Raw genomic sequence first — 20471 nt, 5'->3', positions numbered from 1 at the left:
CAAAAGCATTAGAATTTATTTTAGTTTAGGTCTAATACAATTAAAACTGTACAAAGAAGGAGGTAACAGCTTGCAAGGGACTGATGCCTAAGGACTTTGGTTCCTCTATGATGTAAAGGAGGAAGACTGCATGAATCACCATGTCTTTTGCCTAACTGTGTGCAGTACTGCTCTTTGGATTCGTAACAATGCAAATCTCTGATTTCATAACCCTTCCACAAGTGCACTACATAGAAAGGAAGGATGAGCTATCCCTGTCCTCTCTTCCCAAACTACAGTGGTTATGAACTATTTACTTTGTATAGTTCATAAAGCCGATTTTTAGTGTATGGTTTATTGAACCGATTCTAAGCATTCTGCTCATCATGGTCATTTATGCTTATTTCCAAATATCTCATAATTAATATTTTACGTCCTTAAGGTGGTGGTGAGGGAGACATGAAAACGTATAATGCAGTGACCATGAAGGGAAATACAGCTATACTGCAGTGCATCAAAGGAAAAACAACCCCCATTTGCATTTTTTGTGCAAGTAGATCCAACGGCTTACTAGAACTCTTTTGGATGAGTATTTTTAATGCTACCTCCAAATTTTCATAGTAAAAGAGATTTTGAAATATAAAACAATAGGCCAACTCTCATTCATATCCTGAACTGCGTAACTTCAGTGCTTCTTTTGGGATTCTGTTATGAAGGTGTGGAAAATCTGAATGCTCGCAATCTTTAGAAATTAAAGACCATGACAAGTCTTAAGGTCGCAAGCTGTATTCGTTAGGTTTTTTAACTGGCAGTACCAAATATGTGTCACTCCTCACAACTTGTATCAACCAAGACTTGACTCCTCTGGGAAGGTGTCCATTTATCATTCTCTCAGACAATTTTTCTTGTACCATGTCACATTAGCAAAGCTGAGAATGAAAACAAAGTTTTTAGTAAATGAGACCAAATCTCATCTACTTTACAATATGCTCCTTCAGAAGGAACTGTCAGATAAGATGCTTTTGTAACTTACTATGGAATAGTATCCTTCTGTATACATCCTAGAGTATGTAGGATATTCTAGAAATCTACTGCTGCTTCCATGATAATGTGGGGGAAGAGTAAATGCATATAAAACTCACTGTGGGATCCTGGAGTAACTACAAAATGAGGTTGTGTTTAGAAGCAAGCCTAGATATTGTGATAATGTTTTAATCCTGGGGCCATCCTTGCCTATGCTTAGGAGTGGCTTTGAACATATATAACTTAGTCTCTTGCCATCTCCTGGAAGAAATGGGTCCCATTCCTGTTTTAGGTACTGCAAGGCATGGGGTAGATGAGCACAGAAGCTATGTGCTGTGCCATCATATGGAAACAGAGCGGCATATCCACAAATACGGTGCACAGACTCTCCATCTCTGCTCTTACATTTTAGGAGGTGCGAATGTTTACGTACTCCTAGCAGTAACACATGTGGTGATGTACAGTCACTTGGCAGGGAATGCAAAAGGGTAAGAGGGTTGGTTTGCTTGACTAGTCCATGAAGACCCCATGGCATGGACCTCCAAGTCATTACTTGGCTGCTTTTTCCTCCCAAGGCTGGCTGCTACCTACACTAGGGAGCCTGTAGTGTTAAAATTGTGCACACAGTGCCCCCTCGTGCAGCTGCCTCTGGCTGAGACTTTTCTGCAGTCAAAGCATGTTAAGCTGTAAACTAAGATGACAGAAGCACTCTTCTATCTGCTTAACTGAATAATTTCCTGGGATTTGTTTCTACATCAGTTTGGGGATGCGACTGTAAAGCCCCCATCCCTTGTGGTTGTGCTACGCATCTTTGTTGTGTAGCCTAAGCCTTAGAGCATGCATGGGACGGAGCACTGGGCAAGGGGCAGCTTTAGACGGCAGAATGGAAGACATTGAGCACAAAAGCTAGAATTTGCTGTAATCAAATTACTTCTCCAATGAGCACATTTTATGCTTAATGGGATAAAAATCACACTCATAGACAATCCTTCAACTTTTATAAATTATGCTCTTGCAGGTATTAATAGCTAATATAAGTGTGGCAGGGGTTCTTCTAAGGAGCCAGTTCAGAGGGTCCCTATTCCAAGATTTTTATGCTTTATCTAACACAGTGGGAGTCCATGATCAATGAAGTCCTTTAGGGGGAGCTGTTACAGTGAAAGTTGAGTTTTCTGTAAGTCATAAATTTATTAAAATTTTGGTAGCATAAATTTCATCATATTTGAGTTCCAAGTGCTACATAAATCAGAATTTAAATAAATAAATTTTTGTTTATATGGCTTTTTGTCTTTGTTCTGAACACTTTCCATTACCAATAATAAGCATGAATATGGCATGGCACACTAGAATTGGAATAAACTCTAAATGTTAATAATTAACTGTTCAGAATTCATCATTATACCCACAATATACAAGCAGTTTACAAAAGAAAGGTCCTGCAGAGTGCCTCCTGGGCTGTTCAAGCCAGCCTCTGCCATTATGGGACATCTAATTCCTCTCATACACAGATCAGACTCCAAAGACTTATCTTGATTATTTTTTGTGCGTGTGTATATGAAACAATTAGTACGTTCCAAACGGTGACCTGGTGCAAGAGTCAAGTAAGGTTTGGTCATTTTAAATGTAACCTCGGGAGAGAAATTCATTACACTGGGGGCACATTGCCTCCTCAGCCTAAGCAGGAGATGAAGAAAAAGTACCTTTACCAGTAGCTGTGATCACTCTAGGCACAAGTTAAATGAGTACTATAATTTGACCAAGAAAAATGGTAGGGTAGAGAGTATCCCAAGATGTCTGTGCAGTTTTGAAAGATTATTCTTTGATGTATTTTGCTTCCTAACACCCACCACAAATTCTTCTATTAAGTTGAAGGGCAGGACTGTCAGGAATCACCAAATTAGTATAGCACAGAGAGTCTTCTGTCTTTGCATATGCCTGGCTTTTATAAGCAAATGCAGGCTTTCTCTGCTCCAAGAAGCTGTAGCTGAGGCTAGTGCGAGGCTAGTGCAGCACTGTACCCCATGAATGTACCTACTGCATGTCTTGCAGTCAGTGTAGAGCACATGCAGAACTTCTCATTTATGCCTGCCAAAGACCAGGCTCTAAAAGTCATTTACTGCTTAGATCACTGAATTACGCCGGTTTAAGCATGAAACAGCTGGACTGCAAAAACCAGTCACACGGGCATTTCTTTCCTGTGGGAAATGGGACCATGATTTTGTTCAATCCTCTGTCACTGGTCATTGTCTGGAGGGTACGGTTGCACTGCGTCTTGAGCAAGCAGATCTCAGAGCTGCCACTTGCCAGCACGGTCTTTGTGGAGGTGGGTGCATGGGGGGCCACTTGCAAAGCTTCCTGTAGTTCAGAACCAGCCCACCCCTCGCTTAGTTTTAGCCTAAAGCAATCTTCTGTTTAGATTACCTGCTCATTTTCCTTCTGCGCAGTGTGGTAGAAGTGAACATGGATTTGGGTGGAGGGATAGAAAAGATCTTGTTTCCCTTGGCAGTAGCACTAGTTTGTCATCTGAAAATGTGCCTGAATTGCAGCTTCTGACACATTATATTTTTCACAAGTTAAGAGCATGTGCACAAACAGTTCCCAAAGCTTCAGAACGTAGTTTGTTAAACCATGTAAATTATACATATATTTGAAACATAAGACATTCTCAAGTACGTATACCCCAGTCACACAGAAGGCTTTTGATTTTCATCCTAAATCATATCTAAGCTGAAAAGTAAATGTTCAGATTTTTTGTTCTTGGCATTTAGCTAAAAGCAGAATATGATCCAGCTGAGAAAAAAAAAGGAAGATCCCCAGCGTATGCAGTTTCAGTATAACTGAGAGGAGACCAGTTATAGTGCCTATAGTAGGTAGAAATTCTGTTCCACTGACAAGTTGCAATTAATTCTGTTTGAATATGTCTTTTAAAAAAAGGCGACATAAAGACTGAAGAATGCTGAGCTCAAATATCTGGTTGTGTGCTTTTCACCCCTTAGGACTATGTGCTTGCTGTAGATGCTTATCACACCATCATCAAATATTACCCACAGCAAGAGCCTCAGCTGTTGAGTGGAATTGGAAGGATTTTCCTTCAGGTATGCATTTTATTCTGAATCTACTTGGCAACATTGCTATTGACAGCTATGTAGTGAATAATTGTTGCATTTAAAACTATAGCTATTTTTATGGGGCATGTATCAAATTATAGAGGCAGTGGTCAAAACAAAAAAAAACCACTTCTACCACGTAATATTAGATAAAGTTAGGAAATGTAAGGCACCTGTAATATAAAAAGTACATGCATGTACATTACCAAACAAACAACATGCTTTAGAAAATTATGCTAATAATTTAAGAACAACATTTTACTTTCCCTAAAATTAATGGTAAAGCTCCCATTGACTTCAGTGAGCCAGAATTTCACTAAAAAAATCATTCCTCACTGCCTCAACCTGCATGCAGCGCTCAGTCACGCTGTATAACTGCTATCCTGATCTAGAAGAAAGTTGAGAGTTTCCTTCTTTTGTCCAGGTTACACCCCTAAGAAGACAGGGGAGGGCACATTAAAAGAAAAAACAGGACTGCACAAGTATAATAAATTTCCATGTAGCTATGTACTTACCATACTAAGTAAAAAAAGATGTAAGTACAGTAGTACTTTTTTGTTCATCAGAAAATGAGGCATTTAAATAATTAGTATCTGATTGTTTTACATTTTAGGATCTCACAAGTTCTTTGCAGTTCTTTCAGTTTTCTGATCTTGATTCTTCAAACTTTTCCGTTTTATCTACTTCCTTTTATTATTTATTTTAAATCTAATTCTGAGTAGTTGAGTACTTACACACAATCTTATTTGTGGCATTCATGTTATAAAATTATACTGAAATGGAATATTTTACTTTTGATAGATAATTAAATCATTAATATTGTTTGCTTGAAATAATAGAATGTCATTCAAACTCAGCTATGGATTTTCGGTTCTCAGCAGGAACGTTTTCACAGTGTGGTAGACATGTTTGTCTTTAAAAGTCTGATTTAAAGTGGATCTCCATCACTATAGAGCAATTTTATTATATTGACTGTGTGCATTAATTATTATCTGAATAGGCAACCTAGTAATTATGCGTATTAAAGAATGGTACTGTAAATATGCATATTACTATTGGAAATACAAGTTATTAATAGTTCTGGTCTTACTGGGAAAATGGCTGGGTACGTTACTGGTACTGCCTTGCTGACAAGAGCATCTGCCCTAGTGTCACACTCTCCAGTCTGTTAGCAGCTCGGTTTGCTATTGAAAAGTGTTCACTCTCAGGAGGACAGCATCTCCTGACTGGAAATAATTACGCCCACCCCATTTCAAAAGTGGAGTTTGAGGCTCCGTACAGTCTCGTTTGAAGTCATTGACCTTCGCGATGTTGGCTGTGACAACTGGCCTTTATTATTTAGTGGGTTTACTGTCAGGACTGGACATAGCGAAAGGGAGTATGAGGAGCTCTTCGTACTTTCATGTGATCCTAGATAGTAGTTAATAAAAAGCATCTTTTCTAAATTCCAATGTTTTCTTTTCTTCTAGCACCTTGAGATAAATTTTTATTGTTTGGCACATCGCCTTTTTGTGTGGCAAAATCTTCAGCTCTGTCTGGAGGGTACTGTTGCAATAGATGCAAGATTTTGATGTATTAAGAGAAATAATCAGTTTACAGGTAAACAAAACCAAGAAGTTCAAAGAAAGAGAAGCGTGTTGCAGGGCTGGGCACCATGGTTTTGGTAAGACCACTGTGCGCTATGTGTGCACTGTTGACAAAGCACCCTGTGAAAGAAATAAACCTCTTGCAGGTAAAATGGAAAGAAATTCTCTTGTATTGAAATGTCACAGCTTCCAAAAAAACAGGTAGTGATTCCCAAATAACCTCAGACTATCCTTAATGTTCAATTCTTAACATTGAACGTTACCCAAGAGAGGCACAAGGGAGCCAGATTTTAGCTGCTTATCAGTCACAGATACTGTTTGGCAGTAGACATCACACATATGAAACAAAGCAATAATGTAGAATGAAGTGGAAGTTCAGGAGTTAAACAGAAAAGAAGGTATCCTTTTTGAACATATAAAACCTTACTTTGTGTGCGATTTTCTTAATTAAATTGGGCGTACTAGTTTAAGACACCATGCCTTCTTTACTGACACATATCTTGGGGCATAAAGAGGCCTACATCTGATGCAGCCTTTAGCTGCTGCCTTAACATAAGTGGGAAATGAGGATGAGAGAAATGGAGAATGCAGGAGAAGACAGAGGCTATCACAGCGAAATTTTCAGAAGCACTGTAATTCTGTCGGCAGCCACCTGGCCTGTAAAACAGAAATTCACATGGAATGGGGAAACAGTGAATGCATTTATTCTCCAGGATATTATTGTATGTTGCTAATAGACTCTGCTTGCTGGCTGACCTATCCAGAATTGCCGTTTAAATAACTACATTAAAGACTTCAGAAAGTGGAAAGCTGCCTGACCTTACCCTCTGCAATAGATTGCTGCAAAACAGAGTTAAAAGCAATAAATAAGTCCTAGGAGTACTGAAGAAAAATAATCTTGGTTTCCAGACAAACAGCAAACTTAAGCACATAGTATATTGGAGGCTTCTTGTCAGAGGTTATGATTCTTTGAGGTTAACAGAGGAATTTTCATTTTTATTTGAAGTGCTAATTATTATTAGATACTGAAGTAATGTTTTCTGAACGTCGTTAAATAAAATTAAGCGATGAAGACCACTTTAAATATTTAACATTTTAATGAATAGTTAAAACTAATTCTTTCTTTTAAATGTTCTGGGGGAAAAAAAAAAAGTAAACTGTTTCCCCTCAGTGGGAAAAACAAGAATTAAAAGTTTGGCATGTTTGCTGAGAAGATACAAGATGCCGCTAAGAAATGAGAACTCTTCATGATGACAAATAAGGTGTGATTAATCTCAAAGCATATTAGATTTGGACTCCTCAAGCTCCCAGTGGAGCAAACTGGTAGTTTGCTTTAGAAATTGATTATTCTCATGGTTAGGGGCTTCCGTCTAATTTCCAGGCTAAAAATGTTCAAGGATGGATTCATTTACACTTGTGCCAGCATTATCCTTTAGTTAAAAGTAACTCTTTTCTTGGTGGTTTTCACCTTTATTTATGGAAAGGAATTGTATCTTTTCTCATTATAACTGAATGTACAAGTTTTTAGAATGAATAATGTTTGTTTTGTTTGAGTCCAGTTACGTAACATCTGGGAGAAATGCATCTGCTTAATTAGCTGGAGTATTAATGGGTATTCGATAAATGCTTTGATAGATGGACCGTTGCCTCTGAGTGCAGTTGGATCATCCCCTAAATGTAAAGACTAATGACTTCTTTATGCTGTCAAGGGAGAGGTCTTGTGGTTAGAGGTAAGGCAGTACCAGTCATACAGTTGATATTAGTAGGACTCTGGATACTGCCGCTATGAAACTCCCATAAGCAAATGGGGAAGTCGTCTAGATGAAACCTTGAAATGGATGTTTGCTGTGTCTGAAAAGTGTACTGGGAGAGTCATTCACCGGGAGACTAGAAGGACTTGCTAGATGATCTTTCCACAAGGATCCCTTTGGGGTTTGCAGTGTTTCTATTTTTCAGTTAGGTGCCTGTGCAATGAAATTAGAAACGTGCTTGTAAAATAGACCAGGCTGGGAGTGGCACAGACGCTATGAAGGGCCGGATCAGAATGCAAAATAATCTTGACAAGTTGAAAAACTGAAATGTTAAATTGGCTGTGATGCAAACAACAAAGGCAAAATACTACCAAAGACTGGGAGTAACACACAAATACAAAATGGGGAACAACGAGCTACTGTTCTGTAGAAACGCATTAGGTAAGCAAACTACACGTGGGTAAACAAAATACTGTGGCACAAAAGCAAACTTTATATTCCATGTGAAACATAAAGTAATTCTTCCATTCTCAATGCTGGTGAGAGATCAGTTGGAGATCAGCGGGCACTTGGGGAGGATATGAAGTAACAGGATAGAGTTCAGAAAAGAACAGCAAGAATGATCAGAGAATCCAGAAAGCATTATCTATGAGAAAGGGTGAACACTGATTTTCTTGAAAATTGATTCTCATGCTAGAAGAAGCAGCATAGGAGAAAGTGCAATAAAAATTTTCAAGTATGTAAAAGGCTGTTAAAAAAGAGAAGTTGTACTAATTTCCCCGACCATTATGGATAGGACAAAGAGTTGGGGTGAAAAGCGCAGCAAGATAGACTTATATTTTGTAATACTAAGGGTATGTAAGAATTCTGGAATAAGTCTCCTAGGGAGGCTGTGTAATATTCACCACCTGAGAGCTTTAAGGAGCCTGCAACACGTTTGTCACAGACATTTTTGGTAAAGTTGGTCCTGTTCTTGATCAAAAAGGCGATCTCTTGAGGACCCCCTGAAGCTTCCCACCTGAGGGCTGCCTGGTTTTCATGGCTTTATGCTCCTGAGCTGGTTTGGTTTCCCTCCCCTTCCTAGATTTATCTTACCCAATAGGAAGTTTTCTTCTTCCATCCCTCCAGCCCAAAATTAGACACTATATTGTGAATCCTTACCAAAAGTATGAGTGTATGCTTCTATAAAACGTGCATTGTTAAATTATTTACCAATTATTTACCAAAGGGGCCGCCTTCTAATATTTTTTCGTCTCAGGTAGCAGTATATGTGACATATCCTTAGGTGAAATACCCCTTCCTTTCTAGGAGTCCCCTTCCCTGTCCCCGCCTCCCATAAAATTGGTTCCTCTTTATGTCAGCTTTCAAACCCCTTGTTCCTTCAGCCTGCATAATCCACTCACCACTATTTTTCAGTCTGCAAGTGGACCGTCTCACCGATACCCACAGTGACCCATTGCATTGGGGTTGTTTTCTGATGTGTTTTGGTTAGATGCACTGAAGTCATCCTGTGGGCCCTGGCTGTGACCCATAAGCTGTGGGTTGACCACATATAGGTCCTGTGCTGGCTACCAGGCTATCGTATTCCAGTCCTGCCTGTGGGCAGTGTCTGTGCCCCCTTCCTGCAGAGTAACACCCAGTCTCACTGGGCATAACTCTGACCTTTTCTCATTTCCAGCTAATTTTACGAACTCTGGAGTCAGTTACAGCAAAAGAGCCAAATGAGGAGGTGGGCCACCCCTGCCACGCAGTCCACGAATGCTCCACAACCCACAGCTGAGAAACACTGCCTTAGATAAAACTGCGCCTGCTTTTGGGGTTCTTTTCATGATCTTAACATGGCTCTTCAAATACCCTGTTTGATAACAGACGTTGCCCAGTCATCATGGTACCAAACAATTAGATAATGGACTTTGATATGTTTTTGTGTTCTTATCCTTTGTAAAAGATATAATCAGGCTTCTTCTCTTTGTGGTAACTTTCTTATGATTTTACTGTCTAGATTGGAGACATAAAAACTGCAGAAAAATATTTTCAAGACGTTGAGAAAGTGACTCACAAGTTGGATGGACTGCAGAGCCAAATTATGGTTTTAATGAACAGGTAGATAATTTAATAGCTAAATGAAACTCTAAAATATAGTTTTGCAAAGTATGCATTGTGAGCATTAAACTACCCTTGAGACAATCCCATTCTCTTTCTCTCTTTTATGTAACTACATCTGTCATAAGTGAGCCTGAATGGCATATAGACCCAGGAGATCTGTATTACTTGGTACAGTCATATTATCCTGGATTGAAATTGTGATCCTTCAGTTGATTTTACAAAGCTTTTTCTCATTCTTCCAGGTGTTGCATATTTTCACTCTGCTTTTTTCAATATACATTTGCATAAATTACTCTTAGGAGAGGAGAAGCTATTTTGGGCCCCTGTCCTACAATCAGATCTGCTAGTAAAGTTACCGCCTAGTAGTTTCAAAGAGCGCTGGAATATGTTGTAGTAAATTGAGTTGCATGATGGGGGGCTTAGTTTGTAATGGTTAGCACATTGGCTTAATATAGTTAGAAAATACTGTTCAAAAGTGCTCTGAAAATTATATAGCGTGGCTGATTTCATGAAGGGAAATAATTCCAGGAAGAGAGTATCTGCATTTAAATTAATAAAAACACAATGAAGACTGTTGCTTTGGTAGGCAGAATATATAACAGCCAAATGATCCAAGTTGTCATTCCATTTGTCTGTAAATCAGTGTCTCCTTGCTGGTTGTAATTACACCGTGAAGAGCAAATGTCAGAAACTCTCATATCTATAATAGGAAAAATAAAAAATGGTGTCCATTCTTTTTAAAATATATTATCACCTTGGGTTTTTGAGGAGAACTCATTCATATGTCACTTACTTTCTAGAGCATTTCTCCACCTTGGTCAGAATAATTTTGCAGAAGCTCATCGATTTTTCACAGAAATTTTAAGGATCGACTCATCAAATGCTGTGGTAAATCTCCAAATTCGTACATTTATAATGAACACCTAAATTATTCTTGTAATGCCTCATGCATGGATTTAATTAGTACCCAGAGCGTGCTCAGAGCTTCACAGAAAAATTGGATGTGGCATGTGTGCGAAAGGGTTTTTAGTGTACGTAAGGATAAGATACGAAATGGGATGGGAAGTGAAGAACCAGTCTGTATGAAGGGCATGAATACTTAGGCACGCATGCAGACATTCCAAAACATTATGTTTTATGGGATCTTCGCAAAAGCACTTTTTTTTGCATTCACTGTTTTTAGTGTAGACATGCATGTCAGAAAAAGAAATGGCAGCTGCCAACATATATAAGATTAACTTGATTTCACACAACATTGAAGAGATATTGTAATTTTAAACATGACATTTTTAACACGTTGCCTATCAGAGCCTTGGATTCCCATCACAAGAGGAGATCAAAGAAGAGCTGTTAATTTGCTTTTGGGTTTTGGACATTTGGCAGTGTTCAGTGCGTGGTCATATAAGAGCATTCCTAAGACCCGAGACAGCTTGCCCCCGGCAGCCTGGTTAAAGGCCATTGGAAGGCTGAGGGGACTCAGTTTAAGCAGCACGTGAATTGCATCATTTTGCAGGCTGTAAAATAGTATGTATTATATATGGCACGAGACCAGTAAGGTTTCCTGAAGGGAGAGAAAAAGAATTCTAAGAAAAAGTCTCTTCCTTTATCTGCAGCTTTTAGAAAGTGTGAAAGTTTCTGCTGCTAAACATGTTATATGACTTTGTACTGTTGGAATCTTTTGGTAACTCATAAAACCTGTTTTGTGCGGAAAAGCAAGTTGAACCTGACCTGATCATTTATGATGTATTTAGACTGCCCTGTCTGCTGAATGTACTTGAAGTCAGTTGTAGATGCCTTTGTGATAATTTCTTCCTGTTGCCTATGTGGATCTTCTATATGTAAGCCAGAGAGAAAACCACTTCTGAAGATATAGTGAAGTCATTTAAAAAAACCTATGAAAATGACAGCGTGCAGAGGCTCATGTAGTTTCTGAAACCTGTTTCAGATGACTTTCAGAATTAACTGACTAATGTCCTTTTCCATTTATATTTCGGTTTAGACTCTATCTTTTAGAGTTTCAGCTCTTAGAAGTCAGCAGGTCCTTCTGGTACAGGATAAATCTTGAGAATAACAAGAAAGGGGTTGGACTGTGTGATTGATAATGTATTTTAGTTACACACACGCAGAAAATAGTAATTCTTAGCACATAGTAAATCTGTTGTGTATACACACACACACTTACTTATTTACAATATATTTTTCTCTAGGCTAATAACAATGCTGCTGTTTGTCTTCTTTATCTGGGAAAACTGAAGGATTCCCTCCGGCAGTTGGAAGGAATGGTTCAGCAGGACCCAAAACACTACCTGCATGAGAGTGTTCTCTTCAACTTGACAACTATGTATGAACTGGAGTCATCTCGCAGTATGCAGAAGAAGCAGGGACTTTTAGAGGCCGTAGCTATCAAAGAGGGCGACAGCTTTAATACTCAGTGTCTCAAGTTAGGATAGATCATTTCCAAATAATCTTTTCCAGCAAGGGTGATTTTTTTAAATTGTATATACTCTTGTTAATGTGTAAATGTGAAATAAAATCTATTCAGTTGTGAATATTCAGTGGCATTACTACAGAATCTGTTGTCTGTAACATCCTATAATTGTGAAGACTTTGAGCTGACCTGGAGCCAGCTTCACCCCTACAAGTCTATTACTGATTGGTTATTCTTCATTGCAGCATGCTCTGCATATATACAGTCAATTACTCAGATTCTTTTTTTATAAGAAAAAGTTAATTTGACCTTATATTGTCTTGGTGATTGTTAAAGGTTTTCAGTAATTAGTGAGCAAATCACATGAGCTGATTTCATCAGCTAAGAGTTATTGACAGAATAGCAGTGTGTGTATTATAGAAATGAAATTCTGAATGCACTTCTCTGCACTTGCTTCTATTGTGTCTCATTTTGCCCCCGTCAAACTATTAAGTATTACACCTCTGCATGTCCGCTGCTCTCCAAGGAGGTTGCTTGATAACCCCCGCACAGAATCACAGCGTGGCTGAGGTTGGAAGGGATGGCTGGGGGTCACCTGGTCCAACCCCTGGGTCAAGCAGGGCCATCTGAAGCAGGTTGCCCATGACCACATGCAGGCGGCGTGCGAGGGAGCCATACAGCCGCCCACAGTATGAGAGGCTACATCATCTGAAGATACTAAATGGTCTCCCTATACTTCATTGGTTTTGTGATACCATTAAATCTTTCAGATTAAAGCATTTGGATTCTGGAAAGCAGTGGATGGGAGCGGGGGATTCCTCTATTCCCAAACTAATACTTCTTCAATACTTTTTTCCTCTCTACCACTCTCTGGCCAGCATCTCTACTTGGGTGTCACCAGCTGATGCCACAAGGTTGTTCTAGGAACCAGATATTTATAGGTATTTATGAGATCCCCCCCTCAGTCTTCTCCAGGCTGAACAAACCCAAGTCTCTCAGCCTTCCCTCATAAGGGAGATGCTCCAGTCTCCTGATCATCTTTTAGCTCTCCACTGGACCTTCTCAAGCAGTTCCTTGTCCTTCTTACACTGGGGGGCCCAGAACTGGACACAGCACTCTAAATGTGGTCTCACTAGGGCAGAGTAGAGGGGGAGGATAACCTCCCTCGATCTGCTGGCCACACTCCTTTTTATGCTCCCCAGGATAATGTTGGTCTTCTTGGCCACAAGGGCATATTGCTGGCTCATAGCTTGTTGTCCACCAGCACTCCCAGGTCCCTCTCAACAGAGCCGCTTTCCAGCAGGTCAGCCCCCAGCATGTACTTGTGCAGGGGGTTGTTCCTCCCCAGGTGCAGGACCTTGCACTTGCTCTTGTTGGATTTCATGAGGTTCCCCTCGGCCCAGCTCTCCAGCCTGTCCAGGCCTTGCTGGATGGCAGCACAGCCTTCTGGTGTATCAGCCAGTCCTCCCAGCTTGGTATCATCAGCGAACTTGCTGAGGTTACACTCTATCCCTTTGTCTGGGTCATTGCTGAACATGTTGAACAGGGCTGGACCCAGCACAGACCCCTGGGGAACACCACTAGTGACAGGCCTCCAACCAGACTCTGCCCTGTTGATCACGACCCTCTGAGTTCTGTTGTTCTTCCAGTTCTCTGTCCACCTCGCTGTCCTCTCATCCAACCCACACTTCCTTATCTTGTCTATGAGGATGCTATGGGAGACAGTGTCAAAAGCCTTGCTGGAGTTAAGGTAAACAACATCCACTGCTCTCCCTTCATCGACCCAGCCAGTCACGCCATCATAGAAGGCTATCTGGTTGGTCAAGCATGATCTCCCTTTGGTGAATCCATGTTGACTATTTCTGATAGTGTCAATGAACTGAAAAATATTAAATCAGTTGGTATTTCTGTTTCTGCCTTGGCCTCTAGGGTCCACAGCTGGATCTGACTTAAACTTGTGCAGCACCTGGGTAAACTTGTCCCAAAGTACTGCTACTAAACTCAAACGTGAAAGATTCAGCACCACCTGCTTCAGTTGGGTTTAAACACCATTTACATATCTTTAGTGAGTATTAAAATACAGTGAAATAAATGTAGTTACTTTTGCATTATTCTTTATGAGGTTTTTGTTTGTTAAAAATATTGCTTTGTTTTTAGACAAGGTTTAACTAATTGGACAAATTCTCAGTTTACATTGTTGTAACTGAGTTGAAATCAGTGTAGTTTTCAGTTTGTCACAACTATTAATCTCATCTGGTACGCACTTCAGTGATTTTAGTAGTATGTTTTCTCCAGCATAAGTCACTTTTCTTAGGCACAGGGTTTCTTGGGAGGTAGAAATAAATGCTGGTATGGAACCACCATTGTTCTCAGAGACTTTCAGAGCACTGAACAATTTACCAGGATGTGTAGTGACAGGACAAGGGTCAACAGTTTTAAACTGAAAGAGGGTAGATTTAGATTGGACAGAAGAAGAAATTCTGTATGATGAGGGTGGAGAGGCAGTGGATCAGGTTGCCCAGAGAAGCTGTGGATGCTCCATCATTGGAAGTGTTCAAGGCCAGGTTGGACAGGGCTTTGAGCAACCTGATCTGGTGGAAGGTGTCCCTGCCCATGGCAGGGGAGTTGGAACTAGGTGATCTTCAGGTGTCCCTTCCAACCCAAACCATTCTGTGATTCTGTTATTCCTGTTAAAAAATGTTACAATTATATGTAAATTATTATCCTCTGGAAGGGATGCCCATGCATTTAGCTGAAGGTCAGGTGTCACATTAAATTGTTATACTATCATCCATCCTTTCAGGAAGCTTGATTTGTCTTTTTTCCAATCCTAAGTGAAAATAGCACAATCCACCATCATCTAGCGTGCTGAAGCCACTTGCCTCTTTACAACCTTCACAGTAAAACACTTCCTTTTTTGATTCATTAGTGCCTTATACTCACTGCACGTGTAAATGCCAGCCCATGTTCTGATCGGCAGAGAATAAAAATCTATGGTCCCAGTCGGAGTCAAATAACCATTAAAAAAGAAACACTCTGAAAACATAATCCCCTGTTCTCCAAGTTTCTCTAAATTCTAATTCATATGTATTACTACACAGATCTCACTTCAGTATGTTTGCTGTGTTCTTGTTAGTAGAAGCTTTCACTTGGATAAAAACGCCAGCAGAGGAGACTTGGACTGGGTGACCTCTAAGCGCAGTGAGCCATTAAACGAGTGACATCCTGGTAGACTTGCAGAATAATTAAAATTTAAATGCAAAGGCATATTATCACTGCTGGATGTATGCAAATTGTTAACTGTTTATAAAATGCAAGTGTCGATGTCACCTTATGGTTTGGATTTAACATATATGCAAGTGTGTGAATTTCCTATATTCAGCCAGTTACACATCTAAATGCTGTATATGGTGTTAAAGCTAAGGACAAAATTTGTCCTCAAAATATTAATTACAGCAGGCAATCCTGTTAAATTCAATGAATTCAGCTGAATTTAATGAGGATTCCTGGTGCAAATGAGGGCAGAGCTCAGTTCAAAAACATCACATGCATGTGTCATCTGGCCAAGTGAGAAAAGCTGTGGAAAGTATAGACTGAATGAGCTGATTGTTGTATTCAAGTCTTAAAGCTTAATGTGCCTTAACAGAAGTTTTGCATTTAAATTTCCTCTTCTATTAAAAGAGGAGCAAAGAAGCTCTACTTCAGACATTCAGATAATTACATTATGCACAGAGACCCTGATCCTCAAAAGGACTTAAATATCTATCTGCCATTCTAGTACCTAAGTGCAGTTCAGGTGATAGTGGCATCCCCTAACCAGCTGGTCATTTGCATTTTCCTGGTGCCTCAGTTTTTGGACTGGAGCCGTTAAATGTTCCCCAAAAGGCAAACGCAGACGTGCCCAAGACTCCACAACGGACTTCAGCCAGCATAATGGAAAGGATGACCATTCCTCCACCTACCCCATCCTTCATGTCAGCATGAGCACTCATGCAGCCATGCACAAGCTGGATGAGCTCACTGACCTGGTGGAAAAACTCACCAAGCCACCAAACAGCCTCTTCAGATTCACCTTCATCCTGAGGCTTTCAGCACAAGGAGATGCTGGGAAAATCCACCCCACCTGGGTAGGTTGCCAGGTTTTCTGCGCTAGTGGTCTAAGAAGTGGTAGACAGACAATCCTTTTGGGAAACCTTTGCTGCAGGGGTCTTGCAAATCAAATCGGAGAGGGGAACAAGCGGGGTATAGTCTGCATGCATAGCTATGTTATGTCTGTCTTATTTGTATGCCATTGGTGTGCTTAATCAATTGCATGCATTGTAGCCGTCCAAAAGAAGATTGCAGGATGTGTGGTACCCCCATCTCCAGTCGTATTTAGCTATGGTGAAGAACATACATTCCCTCTCCGCTTCAACTTGCAATCAAAAAATGTGTGAAAACAGGACAGAAGCATCAAATAAAGATTTAAATTTATTCCAAATAGGAAGAACTACAGCAGCCAGAGTCAACCTCTCTGAGGTTGCTCAGGTAGTAACCTAGATTGCTGCTGTCCTGAGCAAAGGCCAGGGAAACTGAAGATGTTAGAACAAGGTGGATATTATCCATTTTCTCATACCAATAATACAAGCTGAAAGGAAGATGCCATACACTCCTTCCACCGTGCTTTCTACCCACTTAATAAAACATGTGGCAAAAAAATATATTTTATCAGCGACGTACTCAACATTGTAGGAACCTGCACAGGGTTTTTAGCAGCAGCAGTTCAGTAGCACTTGAACGCAAACAAGCTCCAGCACTAACTTTCAGGCAACGACAGTGGAAAGCTGCTTTCCTGCTTAGCTCTTCCAGTCAGCTTGGGAATTACAAATTTAGAGTGTCTCATCTTCAAGGGGTGTGTGAGAGGGTCACAGTCCTGGTGTTGGGGGAGAACAGAAAGGTGCAGATGACGCCTTACCCAAGCTTTTTTGGATCAACACCTGATCCTGTCCTAGCTTTGGGTAGTCATTTGCAGATGTTTATTGTGTATGAGAATTATTAAAATTAATCCATCTGAAAGCCAGCAACAATGGCTTGTAATTTGCCCACAAAGAGGGAAAAAATGGGATGTTACTTGCTTGAGGCAGGGAAGGAAGGAGGGAGAAGGTTTCTCTCTGGCTTTGAAAAATTGTCAAAACTGTCAGTGCTAAGCTGAAAATACTGAAGTAAGAAGCTGCAGAACAAAATTAGTAGAGCTGTTTATAAAAAAAAAAAATCTACTATTTGCAGCGCAGGGTGTGAGCAAGTACGTCAGATGCTGGCACACGCTCCAGTGGCAGGCTGCAGGGTTGAGCCCCAGCCCAGGGCTGCGGTAGCACCCTGTGCATAACCCGGCCACTGCTTCGTGTCCCCTTGCTACAGCATCACCAAGAACAGCTTCCCTCTTTCCCATCAACACCAGGTTAGCTTTAAGTTGCCTGAATCATTTGCAAAAAAAAAAATAAGCCTGAGGGTGGACCCAAATCAAATTCTCCAGGTGCAAATGCCTGAGACCACAGGGGAAACCACAGCCTAGAGCTCAGCCTGGCTACTCAGGGCCGTGTTCGCAAACAAAGGCAACCCTGGAGCACCACCGAGGCACAGAGCATACCCAGCCCAGCTGATGCGGCTCACTGGCAGGCACAACAGTTATTAATCGGTACCCTGAAAAGCAGCAGCGAAGGCAATGAAATGAGGGACACTTTGAAATTAGCGCAGATATGCCAGAGAGAACTGCAGTGGGGGAAGCCAGCTTTGAAAGAGATCCACTGCCGAAGCTTTCCCCAAGCATTTTCGTGTTTGAAATTTTGCTTCTTGTCTTATCTAGGTATTTAAACAATTAATAAAAAATGACTGAGAGCTAGTGACTCAGTCACATTTAAAAAAAACCCAGGTTTTTCAAATTGCAGGTATAGCAGAGTACATTTTTGCAAACACACAAAACGTTTTGGGAATCAAGCTGTAAAGTCTCGAGTGCAGCAAATCAGATCAAATTCTGGATCTTTGAGCCAGGAATATGAAATTTGTAACACTAATTCGTGCCACAATGAGTTGATATGTTTATTTGGTTTTGGGAAATAGAAGACAACTGGCAGTGACCCTATTCTGGGGAGACGGGAAGGAACCTGAGATTTTCTGTCACTTTCACAGGAATGACTCCCAAACAGATGATATAATTTTTGAGCATAGCGCAGGTCAGGTCGACAGCCTCTGCCTGGCAAAATATCTAAATCCACGATTTGGCTACTAGAGGTATTCTTCAAAACGGTGCTCAGCTGCCACCTCAGTCTTTATGTGCAGTGGCATCTGCCGGCTGATATTAAATGATTGCCTTTGTGAGGAAACCGTCCCTTCTCGTAAGTTCCCAGTTCAAACTAAATCCTGGAGTCAGAAACCAGGCCGGAGAGCGCCTGTTCTGCCAGCAGGACCTGATGCTCTGAGCGCGTGAAGATTTTATATTTGCCAAGTTCAGCAACCAGGACAGGCAGCTGCCGGGAAGCAGCACAGCCCCTGCCCTCGGCAGCCCAGGGCGAGACTCCCCTCACCATCAGCACTTCCTTCACCCATTTTTAGGCACCCCTCGGCGCCTGCTGTAGATGTCACTAGTTAGCTACTAACAGGCTGTGAAATGGCTTTGCATTAAGATACCCAGCCAAAGACACTTGCCCCAGGACACATAACAAGAGAGGGCAGCATCAGAGATTTTGCAGCCACTTGGTTGCCGGCCTAATGTATTAAAAAACCCACTGACCATCCACAGCTTTCTTATAGTTTACTCGCAGAAAACAAGACCACTGGTCTCTCAAGCTGGTCATGAGAAACTGAGATATGCGCCACTTGGGAGAAGTTTAAAAAGTGGAAACTAATAAATAGGTACCAAAAAACCTATCCTCAAACCTCTCAATCCAGTACCATTTCCCCTATCTTTTTTTTTAAAAAACAAACCTCTAATCCTGGAGGAGCTGAAATATTCCCCTTGCCTGAGTTAATGCTGCCGACGTGATGTTGCTGGAACCACTTAGATAAATTTTCATACTACATCAATGCACCGAGATTTTCCACTAGCTGCAGTAAAACAGACTCATGTTTTTGGACCAAAAATCGATTTCACTTTGCACTTTTAGATATGTGTTATGTGAAAAAAAGAGAAAAAAAATAAAACAAACACAAAAAATCACCATGAAAATAAACAGCATTTTTCATCTGAAGGAACGACATGTTCTCTCTCCCTCCTCTCCACTCTCTGGAGTGTTTTCTATTAATATTAACATTTTTTTCTGCCCAGCTGTTTCCTCCCAGTGTAATCTCCTATGTAATCTCTTCACAGGTGTAGATTCTTTATACCAGCCCCAAATTGCTTTTTGCCTGGCTGACGAAAAACACTTTTGGAGAGCAAAGCTTTCACCCTTTCAAAGACACCTAGAGCATTAAAGGGCATGGACTCAAAAGCTTTGACAGTAAGACCCCCACAGCCCCCGCTGCCTCTCAGCAGCAGAATGCATTGTGCTATGAAAATGATGAACGATCGTCAGCGGTGTGATCATGTGTTATTCTTGACAGCCAGGAGATGGGAGCTGCATTGTGTGTATATATTCTTCCAGAGAGGCAACAAAACAAGGTGGTTCAGTCCTGCTTCCCAGGTCACATCCCACATCAGCAAGCTGTTGAAAGCAATTGCTGTGGGCAGCCGCTTTACTGTCCATCCCTCATCACTGCCTCCAAACTGTAAATCTCTCCCGAGGACAGTGTGTGTGCGCTGGTTTTGGCTGGGTTAGAGTTAATTTTCTTCATAGTGGCTGGTATGGGGTTTTCTCACTTTAATTCTTCTGATTGTCTCCTCCATCCCACCAGGGGGTGAGTGAGGGAGTGGTTCTGTGGTGCTTTAGTTGCTGGCTGGGGTTAAACCACGCGAGAGTCCAGGGTAAAAGTGAGGAAACTCGTGCGTTGAGATAAAGACAGATTAATAAGTAAAGCAAAAGCTGTGCATGCAAGAAAAGCAAGATAAGGAATTCATTCACCACTTCCCATGGGCAGGCAGGGGTTCAGCCATCTCCAGGAAAGCAGGGCTCCATCACAGGCAATGGTTACTTGGGGAGACAAACATCATCACTCTGAAAGCCCTCCATCTCCTTTTCCTTTCCCCAGCTTTATATGCTGAGCATGATGTCATACAGTGTGGGATGCCCCTCTGGTCAGTTGGGGTCAGCTGTCCCGGCTGTGCCCCCTCCCAGCTACTTGTGCAGCCCCAGCCCCCTCGCTGGTGGGGCGGGATGAGAAGCAGAAAAGGCCTTGGCTCCGTGTAAGCCCTGTTCAGCAGGAACGAAAACATCCCTGTGTTATCAACACTGTTTCCAGCCCAAATCCAAAACACAGCCCCCTGCTAGACACTAGGAAGAAAATTAACTCTGTCCCAACCAAAACCAGCACAGTGTGTTACCTGCTCTCTCTTCCCAGTCTCTCCCACAGCATGTTATGG

General features: G+C 41.2%; 1 protein-coding gene across 2 annotated transcripts in view; it reads left to right on the top strand.

Moving 5' to 3' along the window:
* The window catches only part of TRAPPC12 (trafficking protein particle complex subunit 12), a 54681-nt gene extending 42574 nt beyond the window's left edge, over positions 1 to 12107 (top strand). For both annotated transcript variants that reach the window (XM_075086889.1, XM_075086888.1), the window contains 4 exons: positions 3999 to 4097; positions 9449 to 9549; positions 10353 to 10440; positions 11760 to 12107. In XM_075086889.1, the coding sequence (XP_074942990.1) occupies positions 3999 to 4097; positions 9449 to 9549; positions 10353 to 10440; positions 11760 to 12002 (531 nt within the window). In that variant the 3' untranslated portion in view covers positions 12003 to 12107. The remainder of the gene's footprint in view (positions 1 to 3998; positions 4098 to 9448; positions 9550 to 10352; positions 10441 to 11759) is intronic.
* The last annotated feature ends 8364 nt before the right edge of the window (positions 12108 to 20471 follow it).

This window comes from Phalacrocorax aristotelis, chromosome 3, assembly GCF_949628215.1.
Source record: "Phalacrocorax aristotelis chromosome 3, bGulAri2.1, whole genome shotgun sequence".
NCBI classification, from domain to species: domain Eukaryota; kingdom Metazoa; phylum Chordata; class Aves; order Suliformes; family Phalacrocoracidae; genus Phalacrocorax; species Phalacrocorax aristotelis.
Note: the sequence above shows the minus strand (reverse complement) of the source record. Positions and strands in the feature narration are given on the sequence as shown.